The 22,972-nt window shown below is 53.7% G+C and overlaps 5 protein-coding genes across 5 annotated transcripts; 2 read left to right on the forward strand and 3 right to left on the reverse strand.

Annotated features, from left to right (window-relative positions):
- Positions 1 to 4,216: 4,216 nt before the first annotated feature.
- J4E84_010220 (uncharacterized protein) lies at positions 4,217 to 5,182 on the reverse strand (the record flags this gene model as incomplete). Its single annotated transcript, XM_049392776.1, has 1 exon — positions 4,217 to 5,182. The coding sequence occupies one exon, from the start codon at positions 5,180 to 5,182 to the stop codon at positions 4,217 to 4,219; it is 966 nt and encodes a 321-aa protein (XP_049239468.1).
- Positions 5,183 to 5,711: 529 nt separating this feature from the next.
- J4E84_010221 (uncharacterized protein) lies at positions 5,712 to 6,236 on the forward strand (the record flags this gene model as incomplete). Its single annotated transcript, XM_049392777.1, has 2 exons — positions 5,712 to 6,065; positions 6,120 to 6,236. The coding sequence occupies 2 exons, from the start codon at positions 5,712 to 5,714 to the stop codon at positions 6,234 to 6,236; spliced, it is 471 nt and encodes a 156-aa protein (XP_049239469.1).
- A 4,275-nt stretch (positions 6,237 to 10,511) lies between these two features.
- J4E84_010222 (uncharacterized protein) lies at positions 10,512 to 11,238 on the reverse strand (the record flags this gene model as incomplete). The annotated part of the gene is given in 3 exon segments (XM_049392778.1): positions 10,512 to 10,692; positions 10,747 to 11,171; positions 11,185 to 11,238. 3 exon segments carry the CDS (start codon positions 11,236 to 11,238, stop codon positions 10,512 to 10,514), a joined length of 660 nt encoding a protein of 219 aa, XP_049239470.1.
- Positions 11,239 to 17,693: 6,455 nt separating this feature from the next.
- Positions 17,694 to 19,388, reverse strand: J4E84_010223 (uncharacterized protein; the record flags this gene model as incomplete). Its single annotated transcript, XM_049392779.1, has 1 exon — positions 17,694 to 19,388. One exon carries the CDS (start codon positions 19,386 to 19,388, stop codon positions 17,694 to 17,696), a length of 1,695 nt encoding a protein of 564 aa, XP_049239471.1.
- A 2,462-nt stretch (positions 19,389 to 21,850) lies between these two features.
- Positions 21,851 to 22,553, forward strand: J4E84_010224 (uncharacterized protein; the record flags this gene model as incomplete). Its single annotated transcript, XM_049392780.1, has 2 exons — positions 21,851 to 22,289; positions 22,354 to 22,553. 2 exons carry the CDS (start codon positions 21,851 to 21,853, stop codon positions 22,551 to 22,553), a joined length of 639 nt encoding a protein of 212 aa, XP_049239472.1.
- Positions 22,554 to 22,972: the final 419 nt, after the last annotated feature.

A 22,972-nucleotide genomic window follows, 5' to 3' on the forward strand; every position in this document is an offset into this window, starting at 1 on the left:
CCCAGCTCGTATGTCATTCCACCAAGCACCAGCTACAGCAGAGGATATGCGTTTTTGTATGTGCGGTGCTCTGTCCGCGCTCTGTCCATGCGTCACTGCAAATGTGTCGCGCGAGGTGAGCCACTTCGCAAGTACCACTTCGTATGCGCCAGTCGCAGGCTCGCGTGCTTCGATCGCTTTGTCATACAAGCGCAGTCGTAACCATGCTCTATGCGCGCACGTTTGCGGGCGTTGTTCAATCGTCGCCATGATGTGCTGGACAAGTGTCTGCATAATTGTTAGCGGGTAGTCGAATCCAGCATCGTGTCCGGGAATGTCTCGTAGCGCACCGAAGCCATGGAAGACTCCGAGCCAGCCTATACCAACGCTTGATTGGTCATCAGGGAAGACGAGCAGGTTTGACATGCGTAGTCCTAGATAACCTCTTCCCTCGCATCACCAGAGGGCCACATGACACAGATCTAGCCACCAACCAAAAGTGACACCAGGAGCGGCGACTGCCGCTTGCGATGGACACATGTGCCAACGCAGGTAGCCTTGCCGAGATTCAAGGCAAGCCACCAAGAAATCTCTGAGTACAGTATTTTGGTTCCTTTGATGGGGTCGCTTCCTTATTGAGATGGAATGATTACCGACTACGTCCAAGTAAACTGCGAGCAGCGTCATCTAGGTTGATGCGATGGCGACGCCAGTTGCAAGCATCCATGAAGAAAAGGATGCGGGGACTTGTATGGTGAATGCTTGGTGTTTGTATTCGTCGATAGGCAAGCGATGCGTCGCCGGCGACTTGATCTCGATATTGCCGTTATTCATGCAGTGATATGATATGGCGGTGCCTCACTGAAGCTCCATTGCGCGCATTCCTACTGCCCTCTTCAACCCGATTGTCATCACCACACGATCATTGGCAGGATCTTCTGCAACGTACGCCTGCGGACAAGATGGGAGACAAGAGAGAATGGACATCCTGGAATAGAAAGCAAGACATGGAACCAAAAGCTGCAAAGCAGAAAGTTGGGACTATTGCGAAGTCATGAAGTCCCTATTCGCATCGAGCACGACTACCGACGCCTGTCAAGCCCCATCATGGAGTCCTTAGGGCATCGCATGATGTCTTCGAGGGACAGACTTTGCTGAGGCGAGCATCGTGCTCAGAGCGGAGTTTCGCGGTCGCCGGCGCGCAGGTACGTAGACATGGCGGCCTTTGACGATGGCATTGGTCCGCACCGAAGGTGATATATCAGGATGTGGTGTCTGACCTATGATTACGTCGACCGCTCCACTTATTCAGGCCAGGAAAAAGGCCAGGTTCGGCGATGAGCATTGGTCCATTCTGTAAAGGTTGTCGAAATCTCAGGCAAACGACAAGGTCTAGAGCGCTGCGGAACAGTGTCGCTGGGGATGTTGGCTATCCTATCTACTGCAACACCGACGTTAGCTTGCTCTTTTGCGTGGTGCAATGTGACCGATTGAAAGCATCAGGGTGAGCGCGGGGCAAACACCGAGTGCGGAGAAGAGACATCCCAGCATTGGGAGTTCGAAGAGCAGAGGAAAGACTTGTGCAAACAGCGGTCAAAGAACTGGCGAACTGTGGACGAAGAAATAGTGCATTTAGCAAACGCGTCCTAGTGACCTCGATCAGGTGGCTCGGTTGCGCTGAGTTGGAATATGTCTTGGTTTCGATACTACAATCGACTGGCGAGTGGGCAAGAGTGATCCGGACCTTGAAACCGTCCCCTCCCTCTTGACCGCGTGTCCTTTAGATAACACCCTCATAATTTTGCTCGTTGCTAGCCGCAGAGACAAAAGTCAAAATGACCAGTCTCCGAGTACTCTTAACAAGAGGTCGCGCTGTCGGGTCTGGCTAACGTCCATAGGCTTCTACGCTCGCTCTCAATAGTGTTCCCTCAGGTTGATGATGCGAACGCAATGGCTACTTTTGGACAAAAGGCCGAGACGGTGTGCTAGATGAGAGAGAGAAAGACTGCATCGCTACAGGTGATTGTAGATTTCGACACCCATGTGAATGGCAGTGTGCCGAAGGCAGCTGGAGCGAGAGGATTCGGGATGCCAGTGCGTGGACGGGTGATGCAAGGAAATGCACAGTATAACGAATAGGTGCTTTCTACTTCTGCCCGGGAAGACAGGCGTTGGGTGGGTGAAGCCGCCAAGTGCGCAGGAGAACAACCTTCCAAGTCACCTCGCCTTTACCAACCACCCGGAATTGCTCGTTTATGTAGTATTTGAGGCTGGCACGCGTACCGACAGACTTACATGGGCGATGTGACGCGTCCTGTTCTGTGCTGTAGGTTTTCTGACCAAGTCATCGTGTTGCGCAGCTCAAGTATAACCAACGCTGTTGGCGTCAGGGACGACAGCGGAGATCTTATAGGTTTGCAGCGGATATCCATCAGGTGACGTAGCGGAGATGGTAGAGGATGTCGGTTCGTTCTCGTTGGGGCAGCATACTTAAGGACACACGTCAACCAAGTGAAGGATCCGAGTCAAGAGAAAAGACTAACCGGAACGGGGGCACGACGCACGCGCCGCACTATAGCAGTCCGCCAGTGATTGAGACCAATTACGGCGGCGTCAGAGGTGTGAGAAGCATGTGTAGCTGGTACAGCCAGCGCGCTTGACCTCCGAAGCCGCCACTGAGGGATTTTCGAGCTTATGGATCAGACCGCGGCCTGGGTCAAAGGCGACCATGGCTAAAACGAAATTCGATCGTAGTTCGAGGGGCGTATTCGTGATGGCAAAGCTGCCAGAACGCGGCTGCAGTTGGGCAGAATGTGACACCAAGGACCGCGTGCTTGAGGCGGTAGGGCGATATCTTTCAAAAGGGCATACACTACGTCCAAGGCTGACGCTGACGCTCAGTAGAGTTTGCCGTAGCGTAATGGTTTGGCATGCCTTCGCTGTTGTGGTACACTCCCTCGGTGGTCTGATCAGTGTTCTGGCCCCGGACAAATTTGCGTCAGTGGTGGTAGGCAGAGGGAACCTAAGTGTCCAGAGGTTGTACGGGAGAAGCATCCCATGCAACGTTCGATCGGACGGTACGTTGATCTTCCACCAGTGGTAAGGGACTACGGTCTGCCAGGTGCGGCAGAGACCTCATTGTCGACGTCTACGGGGTTGACCTGCATGATCTCGAGGTACTGGACATTCGCTGAACAGACCTGTGGTGGTATTCTGGCATGGTGATACGCCCGGCACTGCATCAGCCCGATGGAATTATGTCGCCCTCGAGTATGGGGATGGAGTCTTGCCGTTTCATCCCGAGACGAACATCGTAATCGTGACATCGTCGCGTCCGCGCCACTGGAGCGTGGCCTCAGCATTGATGTTGCAATAGTGGTGCAAAGAAGCTTCTTGGTCGACATGAACTTGATGTCGTCCTTCTCGGGGCCTAGGCGGGTTCGAGTTCACGGCTGGGGTGCACTAGTTCGATAACGGAAGCACCCCTTGGTGTCGACACTGGAAGGGCAAACAACTCTACGGTTCTGCGGAAGTTGAATGTAGCTGTTCTATGAGGCGCAGCATTGTCGATGCGCATGACATGCGCTTTCAGCACAGATGAGCTTTGCGCACGCGCTTCAGCATGCAGCCGAGCGCGGAGGTACCGGAGGACGGTGATGACGTCGACTGTGGAGAGAGACGACCAAGTTCCTCTGACGCGTGTTGTCGCCAGAGGACATCGGACAGCCATAAGGTCAGCGAGAGACGTTAGGACCATGCCTGCGCGTTCGCGGTGCTCGATAGTTGTTGATGGCCGATGCAACGTCGGTGGTGCCGTGAGCGGAAGACATATGGCGTCATCGTGTTGCTGTGGACATTCGATGGGCCTGCGTGATGGGGCTGTGGCTACTGAATTGAGCGAATCTGGGAAGTGCGCGTGTTTGGTCGCCGCAGTGGGAAGGAGGAGAGCTGTGTCGGTGCTCTTGGGCATGGCGAGGGCGGGCAAGTTGGCTGCGGCGTCGGCCGTGTTGTGCTTGGCGTCGGCACGGCATAGCCGCGTCTCACGGGCGGGCCTCGGGCGACATCAGACGACAGACCATCTCAACCTCTCGATGCACTCCATGAACTTGCGAAAGGTGGTGCATCGAGCGTATAACGGCGTTGTGACAAAAAGAACCTGCTAGCTATACGTCCTCAACGTACCCACAAAGATCTACATGAAGGTAACCCACCAATCTCCTCAAACGCGCTTGATTCACTACTCCTCGAATTTCGCATCAGGCCAACTTCGATGCGCTTTTCCGTCGTCAGTCACCCTCTCCGCAATAGACACTCTGGGACTACCCCAAATGTCTGATGCATCTGAAAACAGTTCTAGCATCTCAGACAAGAGACGCTTCGCTGTTTCTTCCATAAGAGGACGACGCAGCATCATCCAGTCAGTAAGGATAGCCATGCAGTCGTCCAGATCTTCCAGAGTGCCTTTACTAAAGACAATGTATCTTATCGAGACAACTCCGTCTCGAGCGGGTTCCTGAAGTCTGAAAGCTCGGTGAAACCCAGAAAACATTGTCATAGCTCCCCAAGTGCCGCAGGCATCTACTACAGGGCCTCGGTGAAGAACCAAGAGGCATCGGCATTTTTTCCATAGCTGATCCAAACACAGCTTCATGGCCTCTTCGGCTGTCGCTATGTTGACAGGCTCGATCATCTTACCGCCGTTCCTCCACCAGACGTTTCCGGAGCGATTCTCCCAATTGCTGATGGACTCCCCTTCCGCCAGCTCAAACGCATAGCCGGGACCAGAATCGATGACAACGGCCGATTGGGATTCATCGGACTTGCTTGCTATGCGATGTGCTGCGGGATATTCGATGTAAGCGGCATCGATGCTCGCATGCTCGTTTGTTGCGATCGCAAAGGACGTGCATAGTCCGATGCCGCTTGTCCAAAGATAGGGAGGAAGAGGTTCTATCCATGCTGGCTTGACATCCCCGAACAACTTTCCATTCTTCTTGCCTAGCAGCTTTCCCGCGAGGTCCCATCTAGTATTCGGATCGACATTCTCTAGCAGTTGATCGCATCTTCGGAGGAACTCTCTCCACGGCTGCGTTGCAGCCGGCATGGCTGTTGCCAAGATGTATCTGGCGTTCAGGACATTGGTGTAGTCTGAAGACGCCCAGACTTGTTCGTAAGCAGACTGTGCTGCTTCGAGGTCTGTCATTGTGTATATGTGTGTGTGTGTCTACGAGTGTATGATGAAAACGTCGGGATGCGGATGCGATTGCGAAAGTGTGTAGCTTTTGGCGCTGGTCAACCCGTCGGTGGTTGACAAAGAGCAAGACAACGGTCCTCGCATGGTAAACATTTACCCAGTGTGCAACTTCCGTAGGTTACGCGTGTACACATTTCACGTTGATTCCTTCTACGTGTACTTCAATACTCTTTCCTTATAATCCTATGATTCTCAACTGATCTTTTCAGCAAGGCTATCTTCTGGACTTAAGCTTACAGACGTCGCTAACTATACCAATCAAAAAGAACCCTAAGAAGTTTAGGATGAATGGATTGTTAATAGTGCTGGTTCAATTTGTGGATGTTGCGGAAGGAGAACCATGGTTCTAGGGGTACATAGCCACTGCACTTAAAACCCTTCGTTCTACTGCACAGTCGCAAACATACTCGCACACGCATACACACCACCACGCACAAGCATACCCGCACACGCACTTACAGTTCGCGCACCCTACACGATGTCATCCTCCCAGCAGCAGTCCGTCCCAAGGATTAGACGGGTTCGAGAGCTGCAAGCGTACGAGGACTGGGTCGAGGCAGGGGGATTAGAAAGATTTGCAGCAGAGCATAATGTCAAACCAGACTTCGCTGACCGTCTTTGCGACGTCAAGCCGGACGTAGCCATCGCGTTTTACCTCAAGCTCGCGACTATACCTGGCCTAGAAACTACAATGGCACCCCCGAGCAACGAAGTGTATGCCCCCGCCTCATATGGGCTACAAATCATACAAGACATGGAGAACGGATGGAGCAGCGAAGATGAGACGGATGATAAGAAGGCCAAGGAACAGAAAGGCGGAGAGAGCAAGGACGTAAGTCGCAAGACTTAGTCCTTGCATCTTGTGGTAGGGCTGACAAATGACAAGATCAAGGACGAAACCGATGAGGACTTCTTGTTCCTCGCAGTTTTGAGCAGCCTGAGGAAACGAGGCGCGTCCAGTTCAGCACTGAGTAGCCTGGCAAAGCGCTACAAGGAGGCATGAACACGCCAACGCTCTTGGTATGGAGCTTGTGTCAACCCTCGTGAGAATTTTCTCTGCCAAGTCAGCGATGGATAGTCCGGGAGTCATCTCATCAGAGTGCCCAGCTGATTCAGTGTAAGCATTCGAGCATGGGAAGCATGTGGCGGATCGATGGGGAAGGTCGTGTCGTCCAATCAGCGAAGCTGCAGCCATCTGAACTGCAAAAAACGCGACAAATGGTTGTACATGCGATAAAAATGCGCGCATTTGTGTCGCCAATATACCTTTTTCAAACGTGTAGAAGATCTGTTGTGCAATTAAGCTTCCGCGCTGAATCAGTCATATGCAGCCCATGAGCTACTCATGTGCCCACACCGCGTATCGCCGACAGAGTCCCATAAAGTGGGTACAAGATAGCCCTCCTATTGACCAGCTCAGGCTGAAATGAGCAGTGCGCTGAGTGAGGTCTGCTGCGCGATCGACGTGTGTACGCGGAGGACACAAGGGCGGCATGCGCAAGACTGGACCTCGGCTCTGGGCGGACATCGGAAACACGACATGCCGCCCACCCAACAACACCTCGGACCTTCTCGCAAGCGCATTCACGCCTGGAAGTCGGGCTATGCATTGATCGCCCGCCCTTGCATCAGTATGGCCACAACGAGGCGCCGGCACCAGAGACGACTACCTAGGTACCTACGAACTCCATCGAGACGCGCTCCAACATGCATCGTCCGTCTACTCATCATCGGCCACTATCGGTGGCTACGACCCTCAAAGCTGCCACTGTGTCAAGCCAGGTCCCCATCATGCGCACCTCGCCCTTCGCAATCAAACAAGAGTAGACGTTGCGCTCTTCTGCTAGTCTCATCTCAACGAGGAAGATGATGGGCCATCGGCTCAGACTGTGGCCTCGCACCTGCATTCGCAAGATGCATGCCATCCTCAGCTGCGCCGTTGGTACCTAGGTAGGATGAGTCTCCGGGTAAGATCATCAAGTCGGTCTCTTAACAACTCTGCAAGGAAATGTAGGTCAGCCACGAAGCCTTTCATTAGTCAACTCTGTACAAGTGCGCATGGGCAAATGAGGGTCAGATTAACACAAGCATCATGTGTCCTCACCGCCATGGAGCCCTGCCCGCAGGTGTGCCATTGTGATTATTACGACGTCTTCTTTGATGTACAACTCCCAACCGTCAGATCACTCCAACCACAAATATACTCTAGTCTTGCACAGAAACCCCGCCCAGCAACGCCCTTACGCCAACATATCCGGCTCCTCTTCCAGACCCCCCATGATTTCGCATCTCGATAGGTCGCACGTTGCCGAATCTGCTCTCGTCGCGTCACTCATAGGGCTGTAGGGTCTGCACGAAGTCTCGCTCTGGCTCGTTCTGCTCTTGCGCGGTCAATTGCGGCGAGCTCAAACTGAATGCTTTTCAACCACTCGATGATCGCTCTGTGAAGGTCAGCTAGGCAGGTTGCGAACACGCGGCGGATATACTCACTCGAGCTTAATGGTTTTGATCACGTGGTCGCCATCACTCATATCGTCGATACTACCGTCACGTTCTCTGCCTGGGTCGGTACCTTCTTGGACCTCTTCGACGTAGCTGCCCCCGCCTTCTCTGCCCTCCATCCGCCGCGACTCTCGTGGTGAGCTCTTTGAATCGACGCTCCAGATGCCGCAAACACTGGTTCCAGCGCCTTTCCATCGCTTGCGGAGCATGGAAGAGATGGAGGAACCGGTCGTTCACGAACCGACGAACTCCTGCGCAACTAACAATCTCATCGCGAACGGTCGCTTGGGTTTGGGCCTTGTCGACTTCGATTTCTGAGTCTCGGAAGTGCTGCATTTTGGTGGGCGAGGGGACTGCGACGCGTCGCGCGGGAGTGGTGAGAGTGGTGGTAAGTCGGAGTAGTGCGATATGTTGGCCAGTACGAGTTGGCAAAAGATCGCTACGACACACACTTCCCCGCGCTCACCGTCCCTTCCACCTTCACTACTACCTGTGAGATTGGGGCGGCGGAAATCAGCGCCTCATTGACAGCGGCCTGAATCGCTCCGTGTCGCTGGTTAGGAACGAAAAGTTTAAAATTAGTCTCGCCATCCAAGATCGAATACCAGAAGCTTCCCTGGCACCTGCGATCGGGTCAGCCCAGACAAACGTGTCTCCATCACGCTGTATGTCGACTTGGAGGTCTGTATCAACTCTGAAGCAGTTGCGGCATTAGCCGTACAACTGTTCGGAGATGTCCCGCGGTCTGTGACGTTCACGCAAGCCTGCAGGTAGATGGAATATCGGAAAGTTCATGTCTCCCATCCCACGACGCCCGTATCTCACCTCCTTCGTCATTCAAATGCCCACGTGCATCACGATTGAGCTCCACCAAATTTCTCAGCGGAATACTATCTCAGCGCGAATTTAATCACACCCGCTTCGAACCCCAGGAAGTGAGACCTATTGGAGCCAACACGATCAGCCGCCGGCGTTTAGCGCTTGGTGCGTACTCATGGTGAAAGTGATTGCGGAAGCGACCACCAACCGAGGTCTTTCACACCCGGAAATCTGTTCCTTTTTTCCAAGCGCTGCTATCCTAATTTCACGGAAAGCCATTTCCCCTGTCACCGATATACAGCTCAGAAGACATCGCGAGACGTTAGCATGGAATGCACCGAATCCGCGAGGCGCCTCATCATTACCCTGCAGATCAAGATACATCTCCTCACCCCCAAGTGCCATCCGAGAACTCCCCGAAAGATGAGATGTCGGTGGTACAAGAAGACGCGCCACCCCAAGCGCCGTCTGAAGAAGCTCGGCACTCTTATTGAGGGAGACGAGGAGGATAGCACTGGCTGTGAGAGTATTTTCATCAAGAGGAAAGGCCATGACCACGAGGAAGATGGTATTGATACCTCGTAAGTATGTACACCGCTGCCTCTACTCTATTTCCTTAGCCTTCGCAGGCCGTTAACTACTTAGGTCGACACGATCGTATACGTTATGGCCACCTTGACACCGCAATGGTTGTCCATTATTGACGAGAACGCTACAACAGCTAGACAATACTGCGATAAGTTGAGCACTCGGCGCACATATTGGACTCTAATCTACTGTCTCGGTGTCTGCGTTTTGTCGGCAGCAAGAAAGCCCACGCAAGATACCAGCTTCGGACTGTAGAGCATGCGTCGTTACATTTCCACAATGAGAGCTCATGATTTCTTCTGGACTCTTTATATGGAATCTCCAGCGGATATAGTGTCCTGAATTCCAGCATACAATTGAGGCTGCGCCGTTGGTGCGAAGTCGTTCGAGATGTTTACCCCCATCATTCCTTGCAATACCCCCAATTCAGATGAACGGGCTTTTGACTTGCGATGGAGAGTGAGGGCGTAGGCAAGATGGGTATGTTTACGCGATCTTTCTTCGAGTTCTCTAGATTCTGACGGTCTAAGAAAATCTGCGTGACAATGGCGCGGACCTTCGGTTGTCTGAAGGCTGCATATGAACCCGTATGGACCACGACAGATCTATGGGGTAGTGCAAGCCGTGGAGAGAACTCAGATTATTACTAAGAACTCTTGAAAGAACTTACTGCGAGACGTCGTTGACTGTGTCGTAATCAAGGTTGTCATGTCGCTGGTACGACGTATTCGGGCAGTCTTTGGGTCCTCGGTACGTTGGCACTTCGGCCTGACCTGCTGCTTCTTGCTTTGGTTCTCGTATTCGCGTATAGCTTCCTGATGTGGGGAAAAGAGCCTTGTTGGTAACGGTAGCTAACGTCGGAGTCGCTGTTTCAAAGTTTCAAGGTCTATGACAAGCGTAGAGGGAGGACTGAGATCAAGTCTGATAGATCATGTAAGCGAGTAAACAACATAAACGTGCCGCGGGCGTAATCACTCTTGGCCAAGACTGACTCTGGCAACCTTGATTCCCTGGGCTTTGATCACTCCGAGACCTCTAGACTTGACAAAGTCAATTCCTTCTACCTGAGCAGCTTCTTATTCTTGGGTTCGCACTGTTTCGTACTCCTCCAACCCAAGAGCATCATGCTCCCACGCCTTGAGCTTGCATATCTCTTCCTCCTCTTCATTGGTATCGAGTATGGTTTGAGGGTGGAGAACGAAGCGTGGTCTTCGCGATTGTCCAATTTCATCATCTCTGTCTCGAGTCTTTCTTGGTCCCATGATAACCTGGAGCGGAACACGCAAACGGCAAACGTAAGTTTGGTAGTCCACCTGGGAACCGACACGGTCTGGAATGGTGAACAGCAACGCCTTCTTGATGATAGCTCTCAGTATTGTTTTCGCCACGTCAAATCGATCGACACTGGGGCCTTCGGTGTTGAGGCAGGCAGCGTTGGAGATGTGCGTCTGTGGGAGGATGGAAGACACGCAAGAACATTAGCCTTGATCCACCTCAGAGCTGTGACTGCCAAGCGTTGTGATCTATCGTCTGCGCCGTCTAAATCGAGTCTATGAGGGGGATTAGCCGGGTCAATAACGCAGTGAGTCGGCAGCTGTACTTACCCGCAATTCACCATATCGCTATCACCCTTTTCGTACACAGCTTTTACTATGATACCCGTTGCAACGCGGTCCTTGAAGTCCGTTTCGTCGCCTGTGGAAACGATGGTCTCGGCTTCGTCACATATATCAGCGCCGTAGCTGGAGGCTTCCTCTTCGTGCTTCCATTCGACCTCGTAGTGGTAAAACGCTGGCTCGTTCCAGGAGTCGGTATCGTTACAGATTGAAGCCTCGTCACTCAACTCAACTTGGGCAGAGAGGTCAGCCTTATCCACGGATCCGATTCGACGGAGAGAATCGATCTCTTCGACCTCGACAATAGCTATGAGGCCCATTACCCACGTCTGTAGGTCTTTGGAATAGTCGTATTGCACCGCATCCTTTTGAACGGGGTGTCTGAGGTTCAACGCAAATTCTTGCGCTGGGGGCTGCGCGTTGCACCGTGGCGGGCTCGTTCTCTGGATTTATCACGGTGGCCTCGCTTCCGGAACTCATCGCGGCGGTCTCGTCGTTCGTTGTTCACAGGATTACGGGCTTGCAGGCGTTAATTTGCGGTAGAATGAGGATGGGCAAACAACTTGTTGCGAGAAGTGGGAGACTTGTTGTACGCCAAGACGCGCTTCCTCAGTCACCTCTGGTTCCACGTTCACGCTTACCACGGTGGAGCTGCAAACGCCAAGGGCGGACCCTAGCGACCTGTTTCTCATGGCCACCGCGGGGCAGAGAATGAGAGCAGGTCGCCCTCTGCTAGCATGTCGGATAACGGAAGTCTCGGTGGTACATGAGAGATATTTGGATCGATAGGAAGTGTTGCGAAGGCCTACGGCCTAAGAGGTAGATGAAGACAATCTGTCGGAAGGTTCTGGATCGAATGGTCAGGTCTATAAGTCGACGGCATTATAAGTCTGGACGCGTGGTGCATGGCTTGATCAGCGATAAATGCTGTCCGGACCAGCGTCGCAAGTACGACTACTCGGAAGAAGCCTGGAGCGTACATCATCCGATACCCAAGTATGGAGGTCGTGAAGGGCTACTAAACGCATGACGTGTACTGCGCGGCGTTATCACAAAGACTTCTTGCTGGTATGTCGTCTTTGTTCTATAGCTGGTCCTGGTCTTCAGTACTTGCGCATCGTCGACCGAGAGTTTCCCGACGCTCGTCTAGGAATCCAGTTCGTCCCATGAACAGTCGTTTGTACCGGCCCTGCTCTTCCAGTCATTCACTTTGCATTCCTCACCGACCTCACGCGTCTCACCACTGTTCTCATCAGTCTCGTCGGTGTGGCGCTCGTCACTGGTCTTGGTAACCATACCAAGCACAGGCACTCGACGATCGACCTTCTTCATCTACACCCTCTGCACACACATGTCGCCAGGCGCTTTGGCGTGCGCCCTTGCTAGAAGCGGAAGTAGGCTTCATGGTGCGAGAGTGAGTTGATTAGGCTGTGTGTTGAAGCACCGATCTTTGCGCGTGTTACGCTTTCCAAACGTCTCTGTGGAGTCGTTGCGGGGCGAAGACGATGGTCGCAGCAATCAAGGAAAAGGTAGTGTGGACAGACGACGCGTCAGGAAGGACGATGAGCCCCAAATCGCTCCCACCTTCACCTTTATCGCTGTTGTTAAGCGCCGGGTGGCAGACCATGAAGGCCGACTATTTTGTGATCAATTCCAGATATGTACATGGTTAACGATGTCCAACTGGGGCAGCTCCAGTAAGCCGTGTTCAGAAGTTCCAAGCTCTTTTGATAGAGTCGTCAGCAGACAAGGTTGAATACGCGTAGCGAGTGAACGTTGTCCGCACCGGGACATCTCACGAGTGGCTTGCTGCGGCTTTGATACTCTGATCCGCCTGATCTCTCTCTTTCACGTCGCAGATCGCTGTTTCGCTACCGCAACAGTTGGTATTGCTGTCGGCCTTCGCGATATGACTGGTGTTGGTTTTCTTAGGGGGCTCGACAACCTGCAAGACCTCTGCCTCGACGACAACGTCTAGCTCATGTACCGAAGCCTTGAATCCGTCAACTTTCGTCCTCCATGCTCCCATGTTGCTTCTGGTCTTTCCATGTGCCGTATGTGAAGCGTGAGTGGAACGCAGAGCCCTCAGCCTTCATCTCCAGCGTCGTAGTGCCGACCAACCAGCAAGTTATCCGCACTGCGTGCAATAAGGGAGAGTAGTACCCGTCGTAAAGACACGCACTACCTTTCCAGCTCCACTTCCCTTGCCGCAGCCTAGCTACTCATCAAGGAACGAGGGGCTTCTCGCATATACTTAACCAAGTTGTATTACGATTCCATCGTTTTGTTATGTATGCTCCACGTTGTACAGGTAATGTCGCATAGTACAACGCAACGCTGTCATGCTAGTCAGCGCATCAAGGTTAACGTCAGTAAAGAAGTTTGCTTAATCAGAGCGGAGTAACTAAACAGTGCGAGGACGCAGAGATAGGCGGGGAAGACGCTCAAGTCTAGATTCTCGAGGTAAAGGTCAATGCTGTAAAGAGTGTTAGTTAGACTCCAGACAAATAAATAGAAGCGAAACTCAAGACTAATACACAGAGAATGCCCCCACCTGCCTTATTGCCCGCTAAACGTCCAATCTTAACAGCAGAAGCCTTGCGACTTAGGTCGCCCGCACATGCGCAGTGCCGCAAGCTTAGAAGGTACGCGGCTGTTGTCAGCCCGTAAACGCATCCTATCCTCATTTCCTTAAATGCGCGCCCTGCCGCGGAGGTCCAGCTATCGCTTCGCGGTTCCTGATAGCCAGATTATGCCGGAGAAAGTATAGTAAACAAGGACAGACGTTGTAAGCGGAAAAGACACCCATGTGTTAAAGGACACGCGCAGAATATCATCGACTTCGGACGCGTAGTCGGCGGGCAAGGCGCGGGTCAGGCCTTCAACAGGAAAAATAGAGAGCAAGCCAGCTCTTCTTCCCTGTCCCAGCCAAGTTGCTTATTAATAAACGAAGAGCAATTAGTCATTTGCATAACCTGTTAGCAAATAATCTCTATGTATGTGTATGTCGTGTTCTGCGGACTAGTCTATATAGATCGCTATATCGGTAGTCTGCGTGTGTGCATTTGTCACAGGGTCTTTTGTCGCGAAGGAGGAGATAGGTAGTATCTGCGCAAGTGTTAGCGATCTGTCGTGGCCAAAAATACAACACGCCGTATACCAACCATTGCTGCGCTTTTGTGCACTCTGTCGCCAATCTCATCGTTTGTGTCTTTGCCAGCTTCGAGCGTTGTGGGAAGCTTGACGGTAGCCAAGTCAGTGCCGGCGCTGCGGTCGCTCCCAGGAAGTCAGGCTCGATCAATGCTAGCGTGAGGTGACGCCGTTGATAGCGTAGCTGTCGATAACCAGGGTGAGGGCGTCGATCTCCTGGTGCCAGCTAGGCTGCTGTTCGCTCGCATCGGCGTCGTGTTTGATTGGCGAAGTCGTCACGGAAACGAGAAGTTCGTAGTAGAGGCCCATCGAATGTATGCGCTGCAAGGAAAGTCACCTCAAGTCGCGGTAGACAAAGTTGTTGCCGCGCCGGTAGGCTAGAGCACTGAAGAGGCCGCCCGTGGAAGGCACCACGTGTGACTTGGACCTGTGCTCGATCGCGAGGTTGCAGGAGATGTGAGAAAGTCGACAGCGGCTCCGAGATTAGGCGCGGGGAAGGTCGCTGTTGTTGTCGTACAACTCCGTTGTGGCAATGACGCGCTTCCTGAACGTGCTAGGAAACGATGGCCACATGTGCGGCGTGGCGAAGGGGAAATGATGTCCCGAGAACGAGTCGTGAACGGCGTGAGGATATATAGCTCGGTGCTGATGCCGTTGGTGCATAAAGTGTGGTACGTGTTGTAAGTGCCGACGCAAACACTACCTTGCCGAAGATGATGTGTTTCGATTTCGAGACACCATTTCACGTTCGTGTGAACATTGGAGTCAGCAACGAGAATTGAGGTGACGTTGCGGCCGTGGACGCGACGGGCGCATGAGTCGCGCAGAATCTGGAGACATGAGATGTAGGTAGGATGTCGTACGCCGTGACATCTCGACGGTTTGAAGGTTCTGGGGCGCCGCTTGATCGTGTTAGGGCGTAGCGTCGCAGCTCCACCCCCCGGGGCCCGGTCCGCTCGAGTAGAACCCCACACCTTCACCACAGCACATTCAACCATCAACACTCTTGCCATCTCGCGCGCATCCACCTCTGCAAGATGCTCACACCTTAGGCATTTCGCTAAATTGTCATCCCCTTTGTTCACCAGTTTCGCGACGCAAACGTCGAGGCTGTGCAGCATGGACTGTTCGGGTCTTTCGCCATGGGATTCTCCAGATACGATTTGCCTTTCTATGATGGCTTTATGTACCTGTCCTGGGATGTCAATCATTTGCTAGACCTTTGAAGCTCGTCTTGCTCATCTTCACTTGCCAACGCGCTCGCACACGGTCATGTACGCGACATGTCGCGTGCTGTACCGTGCGATTGCCAATTACACAATCATACACATGATTGTCCCAGACAATCGCGTTATTATGCTAAATGATCGGTCTCCAGCGATTTATCACCGTGACTTTCTCGCTGGAATACTGCCCACCAACACCCGCTTTCCCCGGCAGATCGCAGACGTGAATCAAGATCTCCTGCAAGAGTCAAACGGTGGCCATGGCGGACTGCCCCAGCTCAGGCAACATTCAACCGACTACGCGCAGCCCGTGTCGCCATGCAGAAGACCTATCCGAGGCCGAACTGAGCGAGTACGGGACGGCCATGATGCGAGCGGCACGCGAGAGTTGCTGCCACTCGATTCATCTTTTAGTCGAGGGTGCGGATCGCGCCAACACCCCTACCAGCGACGATCACACGCATAGTGATTTTATCGACGGTGAGGCGAGGCCAACAGCATCTGCGCCCAGTGTTTGTCACTTTAGTTGTAGGAACGAATGTCGGATTGACAACCCTGAGCCTCAACATTGCGTCAGCCGTGAAGATCTCCCGACAACGACGCACATCAGACCCCATCCAATGACTGATGGTACGGAATCGTGGACGCCCAGCCCGACACTGGTATCACTGAAGTCTAGGGCCGAGTCGGTGGTGCGTAGGATCGAAGAGGATATTACTCGTCTTGAGAAGAATGTTGCCAACGTCACTCGCCGTCTCGAGCGATACGCGAAAAGTCCGTCGATCAGTGCTGGCTCTAGTATACATGGCTTGGGCGACGAAGAAGGGAGTCGAGATGTGCATAGTGCAGGGAGAACGAATGGCTCGTGAGCTTCGACCGCCCGGGTGGTGAAGGTCGATAGTTGCCCATACTTTTGGTAGGCCGAAATGACGGAGAAGAAAGTCGCATCAAACACAGAACTACAAGTATCAAAGAAAAGGTGGGCGAGATGTTGTAGGCAATTGATCAGCCGATTGGATCAGACGACTGCGAAGCTGGCCGCATCAGAAGCCAATGTACAGATGGTCGAGAGGATATCTCTGCGAGGAAAAGCGAAGAAGGAATTGATCAATTTGCGTGGAGGGGTTCGCGCGTTTGTTGCAGTGAAGCCTGATCCGAGAAAGAATAGATCTCATGTTTCAGAATGATGAGGAATTCTACCATGCACGTGTTTATTCCAGGGCCGGCAGCGATGTCTGGTGGGATACAAGAACCTTGAACTCGAGCGCGCCCACACTGACAGGGGAGCGCTGCAGATGTGTGGAGTGGGCAGCGCTAGCGGAAGCTACTTTTGGCGGGCGCCACATGTGCACAAGCGCGCGGGCAAAGTGAGCTAGTCAGGACCGAGCTTTTGGCAGCCATGGCGCCTCGCCCTTTTACACTGGTCGGTCTCCCGATCCATTCTGATCCTACTTTTGACATCACCGTACACGCGACTGTCCTTCTGTCGACGGCTCATTATGCCCCCAATGACGTCACCTCCAGCACCACCTCATTTTCGACGCTGGCCGTGACGGTGCTTGGCTTTGACTGTTTCTCAATTCACGACGCGCACCGTGAAGTAAACGTGCCAGCGACATCCGATACAGACCCAGCAGGTGCGTGCGTCTCATTACGAAGCGAAGACGTGGAGAGCGACAACGCGACCCGCGACGACGCCCGCCAACAAGCCCAGCACCACCACAACCACGCGCCCGTCGTGGCAAGACCGGCCTCCGAAAGCGGTCCGCTGTCTCCGCGCGCCGACGATGATTGCGCTGTTGGTTTAATCACCCATACGTCTGCAAACCCTGTATCGACCGAGAAGACGACGCACACGCCCTGATTCGATTGCGCGAGCGAGTTGATGATGATGCACCATCTGCACATGGGGAAGATTGGCAAGATAAGTGTTCTTAGCAGCACGTGCTGAGTTAGGAGTGACGGCAGGCTACTGGCAAATCGCCGAACCTGCGCACCACGGAGGGCGCACGCCCGTAGTGAAGGTGGTCTTGCGACGTGACGTTGTAGCCAACGAACAGAACTCAATAATGCAGAAGTAGTTCTGAGGTAGAGTTGACTGAAGCTATTGTTTTCGGACCCTCGCCTCCCGCCCGCCGAGATAGACATCACCACGGTGTGCTGATTGTTCGACCATAAACGGTCGTTACTGTGTGCAGGAAGCGGGAAGCGGAAACTCGTAAGGTAAATACATCAGCGCCTCTATGTGTAGCATGTATTGAAGCGGGAAACCGTAAAATACCACGCGAAGTCAAGGCTCAATAGCGAGGGCAATGTACTTTACATTGACGATGCGCTGAAAGAAAGGAACGTGAAGGCTTGAGGTGATGACCCAAGTTAGGAAATGAATGACATCGCGCGCCAACTTATACATTACATGATAACAATGTATATGCCCTGAATAAGAAGTGACTTTGATTCACCATGAACACCATCCTCGTGAATATGCCAGAGACCACCGAAACACCGAACCCATGTCGTGCTGAATACACTCACCAAGTCTTCAAAGTGCCATAATCCTCAGCAACCGCTCATGTTGGCACTATCATCTCTCCTTGATCGAAAAGAACGGTCCCGAGGGCGGTGATAAAGACGCGCGACAACAAAGTTGACAAAACGATTGCCGATGGACTTGACAAAGGGGATGACAGAGAAGACATCCTTCGGCCGACAGTTGGCTCCCTCGCGCGCCTGCTCCGCACCTTCGCACATGTCTACGACGAGGTCGTTGCTGGCCTCTTGGCGTGTCGGAATCTGAGGCCAGGTAGGCTGAGGGCCGACTACATCGTGTGTCGGTTGGATCTTGTCGGGGAAGTCTGAGGCGATGGTGTTGGATGAAGCAACGACCTTCTTGCAAGGGTACAAGTCCGAGAAAGTCGACGCCTCAACAGTGGCCCTCTCCACGTACCTCAGACTGGGTGCAGAGGTGAAGGGGCTTACCGAAGCATCGCCGTAGACATGGGCGACGGATTGGCCTTGATCGTGCTTCACTGGATCTTCATCGATCCGTGTGGAGGGTACTATCGTGGAGACCCAATCCATATCTAACCCAGGTACAACCGGGTCTGAGAAAGACACCTCGTCAAAAGGTAAACCAGCTAGGGGCTCATCATCTGCCTTATACCCAACGTCGTCGGAGCGGTCAGAGGGACTTGGTGGAAGGGCAACGGTGGCCGCAGCTATGCCAGTCAGAAGATGTTCCCGGCGGTACATTTGTTCAAGCTCACCTTCTTCGTGGCGTTTCTGGCTAAGCTTGCATGGGTTGATGCTCAACTGGGCAAGCTCGAAGTCATCCTCCTGAGGGTGGGCCAATCCCTCGTGCGCGTATGACCTCTCGCCAAAAGAGTCCCAACGGTACATGTCGTCTCCATCAGCGCGGAAATGCGACCCAGCTGATTGGCTGAGCTTCTCCACCCAATGCTTGGGCAGCTCACCATATGGCGGTCCACAGGAAGCGCTAGCTGAACGCTTTGGTTCCGAGCTGGGGCGGTCGGTGATGTTGTCCCCCCACGGGCGATTAGCGACCGGTGGAATGAGCCTCGGACTGGTGTCTCGGTGGCTAGTATCAACGGGTTCCGACGATCCGAAGGGGCCCATTGGGCGGACGGTGTGGCCAGCCTCGATGATGCCCCCAAAGCCAGGCTCCCAGTATTCGGTTCCGTTGCGGAGGAGCAACTGAAGCCCACCAGAAACGGCCGTGAGGTTTTCGAGGGGCTGCGTCTCCTCGGTCCGGAAACCCCACCTCAAGCTCGATCCGCCATTATGCGACAGACGCCATGGAGCTACCTGCCCGCCAGGCCGCACCTTGTAAAAGCCCCTTAGCTCTTGGTCGATTCCGGTTACCGCCGCGTCCAGCTCATCGAGGTATCGATTGATCTTCTCTTGTTTGTCGCTTAGATCGTTGCGAAATGCGCGCGCGGAAGAGTGGATGCGCCGGGGACATGCGATGACAACGTTGTCTGGAAGTTCTATCGGCCTGCGATCGAGAATTTGTGTAGGTGGAGTCGTCGATGCCGAGCCTGAAGTGCTATTAGATGAGACGAAAGTGCCAAGGGTCGTGGAAGACGTACCATTGCCGGCGCGAGGAACGACCCTCTCAACGTGGTCGTGCGCCCGTTGCCGATCAGGGCCCACAAAATCCTCGCGGGGCAAAGTGTGTTGAGGGGTGGAAGGGGAGTCGTAAGACGAGCGCTTGAGTTCGTTGGCTTGGTACATGTTCGCTGAAGGGCATGAAAACAGTGGCTGATTGGATGATGAAAAAGATAGACGGGCCGTTTCGATAATGGTCAAGGAGGTATCTGCGTATGGGGTGATATTTAATCATGACCGAGGACCGAAGATAAGCTCGTCGTGAAGATGCCAGGGGCTCGCAAGACAGCACAAGCCCAGGCCGTTGCAGAGGCCATGATATTGTAACAATACAATTGACTCTCCAAACATAGTCTAGAAGACAATGAGTGCCGTCTCTTCGAAATCACCACTGCGCGAGCGCCCGATACCACGCGGACAGCTTCCGGCGCCGGCGTTTGCAACTGCGGATGTGCCGACGGAAAAGATATTGGACTTCAATACTGACTTTCCGCACCGCCAGGTAAGCAAAGGACAACGGTCTAGCATCCCAATGCTTGCGTGTGTTTTCCAAACGTCTAGGATTCGTCGACTCCATTGCGTTTCTCCGCCGCAATGTATACTGGGTATAGCCTCGTTCTATTTTTCAATTGACAGGTTGGTCTTTGTTACGGGTTTCTGGTATCATGAGCTGCTGCGCAGTGACGTTGTCTTTGACCAACAGCGCGTTCAGCCATGTCGTGCCGAAGATTCGCCTCGGGTTTGCCGTCTGCGGGTGACATGCAGCTACCATGCATAGCCACGTGAACATTGACGGTGATAGACGTGGACGCCGTGGGCGCTGGCGCTGATACATTGTGGGGATTGACTGTGATGGAAGCAGCGTTGCCGTCTCTTCCGGATCAGACTTGCGCCACCTCTACCTGCATCAGGATGTAGGTGTCACTACTATTCTAACGAGGGCGCTGGGCTTGAAGTTGTCGTTTGTTCAATATGCAAGGCGCCGGTTCCTGGGGTGGTGGCTGTGTGTCTGGTATTCCAGGGACGGAGATGGGAGTGCGGCAGTCGGGGCAAGGGCTGGGTGGCTGGAAGCAGAGATCACGGCGAGTGTAAATCACTCAAACCTTGGGCAGGCACATTGGTTCTCGGGAAGGCAGCCAGTCGGCGGCAGTTCTAGGGTCGACTGAACCCATGCAAGAGTCTGTGCGGCTTACGGGAAACGTTACACAGCGTTCTGAGCCGCGGGCGTGAAGTAATATGTCGCGTGCTCGCAGAAACAGCGGTGGGGCTGGTACGTGACGCGGTAAACAGCAGAAACGGTGGGGACTGGGACTCAGAGACCAGGCGACTGAAGATTGAGCGATGGGGTCCGAATGGCACATGTTCCAGGTGATGGGTGGTGCAAAGTGAGCCAAATGGCCACGTCCGTGCACCAGTACCCGCTCACCTGGGCAAGCGCGGAGATAGCTACTAAGGCTGTTGTCCGTGAGTGAACATGGCAAAGCGACAACGCCATTCGCGTAAGAAAAGCGATGAAGGGGTCGGGGTGGTATGGCGGGCTAGCGTTCTAGTAAAGCATTCTATTGGTCTGCCGGGACTGCAGCCAAAGTCCCGATGTGACACGCATGCAGTCTCACGACGTAGTCGCGAACTGCCCAGGTGTGTGTTGTGTCTAGATGGCTGGAAGTCTGGAAGCCAATGTCGGCAGCGGACTGAGACGTGTGAAGCGAACCTGCGGATTGCGTTGAGTTCATTAGTGTGATGGCAGTCCAGAGAAGAGACCCATGATCATTCTGCCCGAGTACATTATTGGGGAGTGAAGGTAAAGGCGACGTGGGTTGAAGAGGCGACGTTTGACGCAGACGGAAAGAGCGTCTGAGCCGTGACTGAAGTGAGGAAGCGACGGGACTTTCCCGCATCTCTCACCCACCGACGCTCATCCAAACTGTAAAATCGACCCACTGGGAAAGTTGTCTCCACCACGGGATATGGCACGGACAGTAGCACAAGGTCCGCTAATAATCGGCGTAGGCATGCCCATCAACGCCACTAGGCCACCGCCACACGAGAAGCATCATGGCAACGAGGGGGTACCATGCAAGCTGTTTCGTGGATCTTGATCCTTTGTCTTCTTCCCGTCGAGCCATTCAGCGCCATCTCAGACATGTTTCTGGGACTGAGGGCGTGGCCAATAGCGAACCGAGACATGACGACAGCGACGGCAACCCATGGTGTTACCTCTCCAAACGTGATGTATAGCCAGTTCGGCTGAATGTGCAGAGTGATTTGGGGCTGAGGCGTCGGTATCAGACCAGAGACATGCGACGGGTCGCGCGGATATTGGGGTGATGGTGGAAAATGTGGTCGCAGCACAGGACGTGCTCGTCAACTCTGAGATATTGCGCCCCAGTAGGTTTCAAAACGATGGGCGATTGTAGCGGGTGTCCGATACATGCTACAAGAAGGGCGCCCTGACGAGACGCAAGAGATAGAGCCTCCCCTACCTCAAGGCGTTTGTTACAGTTGTGCTCGCCCTCGGTCTTTCAGTCCACTCCTCAACCATCTGTACTGTACTCTCTCGGGTCCCATCAGATTGCAAAATATTCAGAATGCCTCCCTTCGTTAGCATGCCTTCAACGAAGCGACCCGCTCCACGATCTGCGTCGCCGCAGACCCCTCCCCCCAAGCGCATGAGGACCTCCGACAGTGTCCAAAAAGCAACGCGTTCGAACATATCTGCGGTTGAACCAGGCGTCATTGATGTCATGAACCGCGCGCTGGACTACACCAACGCCGCAACGAAGTACTGGAAGATTGCCGCCAAGGAAGCCAATGCCGAGATCGATCACTGGAAGAAGGAGTGCGAGCGATGGAGCGACAGGGCTAGCAGAAGCGATGCTGCTGTGGTGGACGAGAAGCGTGAGAGGATCGCGGCCCAAAACTCACAGCAAGACGCGGAGCGTCGCTGCGCCCAGTTGTTGGCAAAGCTGGCTACACACAGGGACGCCCTCCTGCAGATTGGCGGCCTGTCCAAGAGAACGACCGATGGTAAGTCCTGACTCTACGAAGTGCGTACAAGACCCATGCTAATCTCGTACGTCGACCTTTCAAGGCCCGAGCACCCTTTCCGTCTTGGAGGAGAAAGAGAGATGGGAATCAGAGCACTCTGAAGACGAGGGCAACCACGACGAATCAGAGGCCTCTGGAGACGAATCTAGAGACGAGAGCGGCCATGGGGTGTTTGCAGACGGAAGCGACCTTGATGATTTGGAATGGGCGGGGATTACAAGAGAAATTCGCTCACTGGGATAGACGGGCGGGTGCTAGTGAGGCGCGGGTGGTGATGGAGTTCCAGGCAATGTATGTAACAAATGACATGAGTTTTTCCAATCTTTACTCTGTGCTGCTTCCTTTGTCCGTCCTGTTGTTAGTGAATGTGAGGATGTTGGGGTAGATGGGTGCGTCGTGAGGGAAACAAGCATCGAGGTCGCTACGTGAAGGGCGGAGAACCGGGGACGCCAGCGGGGGTCGCATCAATTCGGGCGCGCGTGGCGGAAGCGACGCCGGCAATGATGGGGGCTCGTGGAACGGGTACGACACAAGCCTCGCTGCGTTCTGCCTGTCGCACGCTTGGCACAGTCCCGCATTCTTGTTGCGCTGCTCGGTGGGGGTGCGCGGCATCTCGCGTACTTCTTTCGTGATGGTCGTCTGGGCGAGGCATTCTCTTTGCC

Source organism: Alternaria hordeiaustralica (assembly GCF_023758085.1).
Source record: "Alternaria hordeiaustralica strain BMP 2776 chromosome Unknown scaffold_38, whole genome shotgun sequence".
NCBI classification, from domain to species: domain Eukaryota; kingdom Fungi; phylum Ascomycota; class Dothideomycetes; order Pleosporales; family Pleosporaceae; genus Alternaria; species Alternaria hordeiaustralica.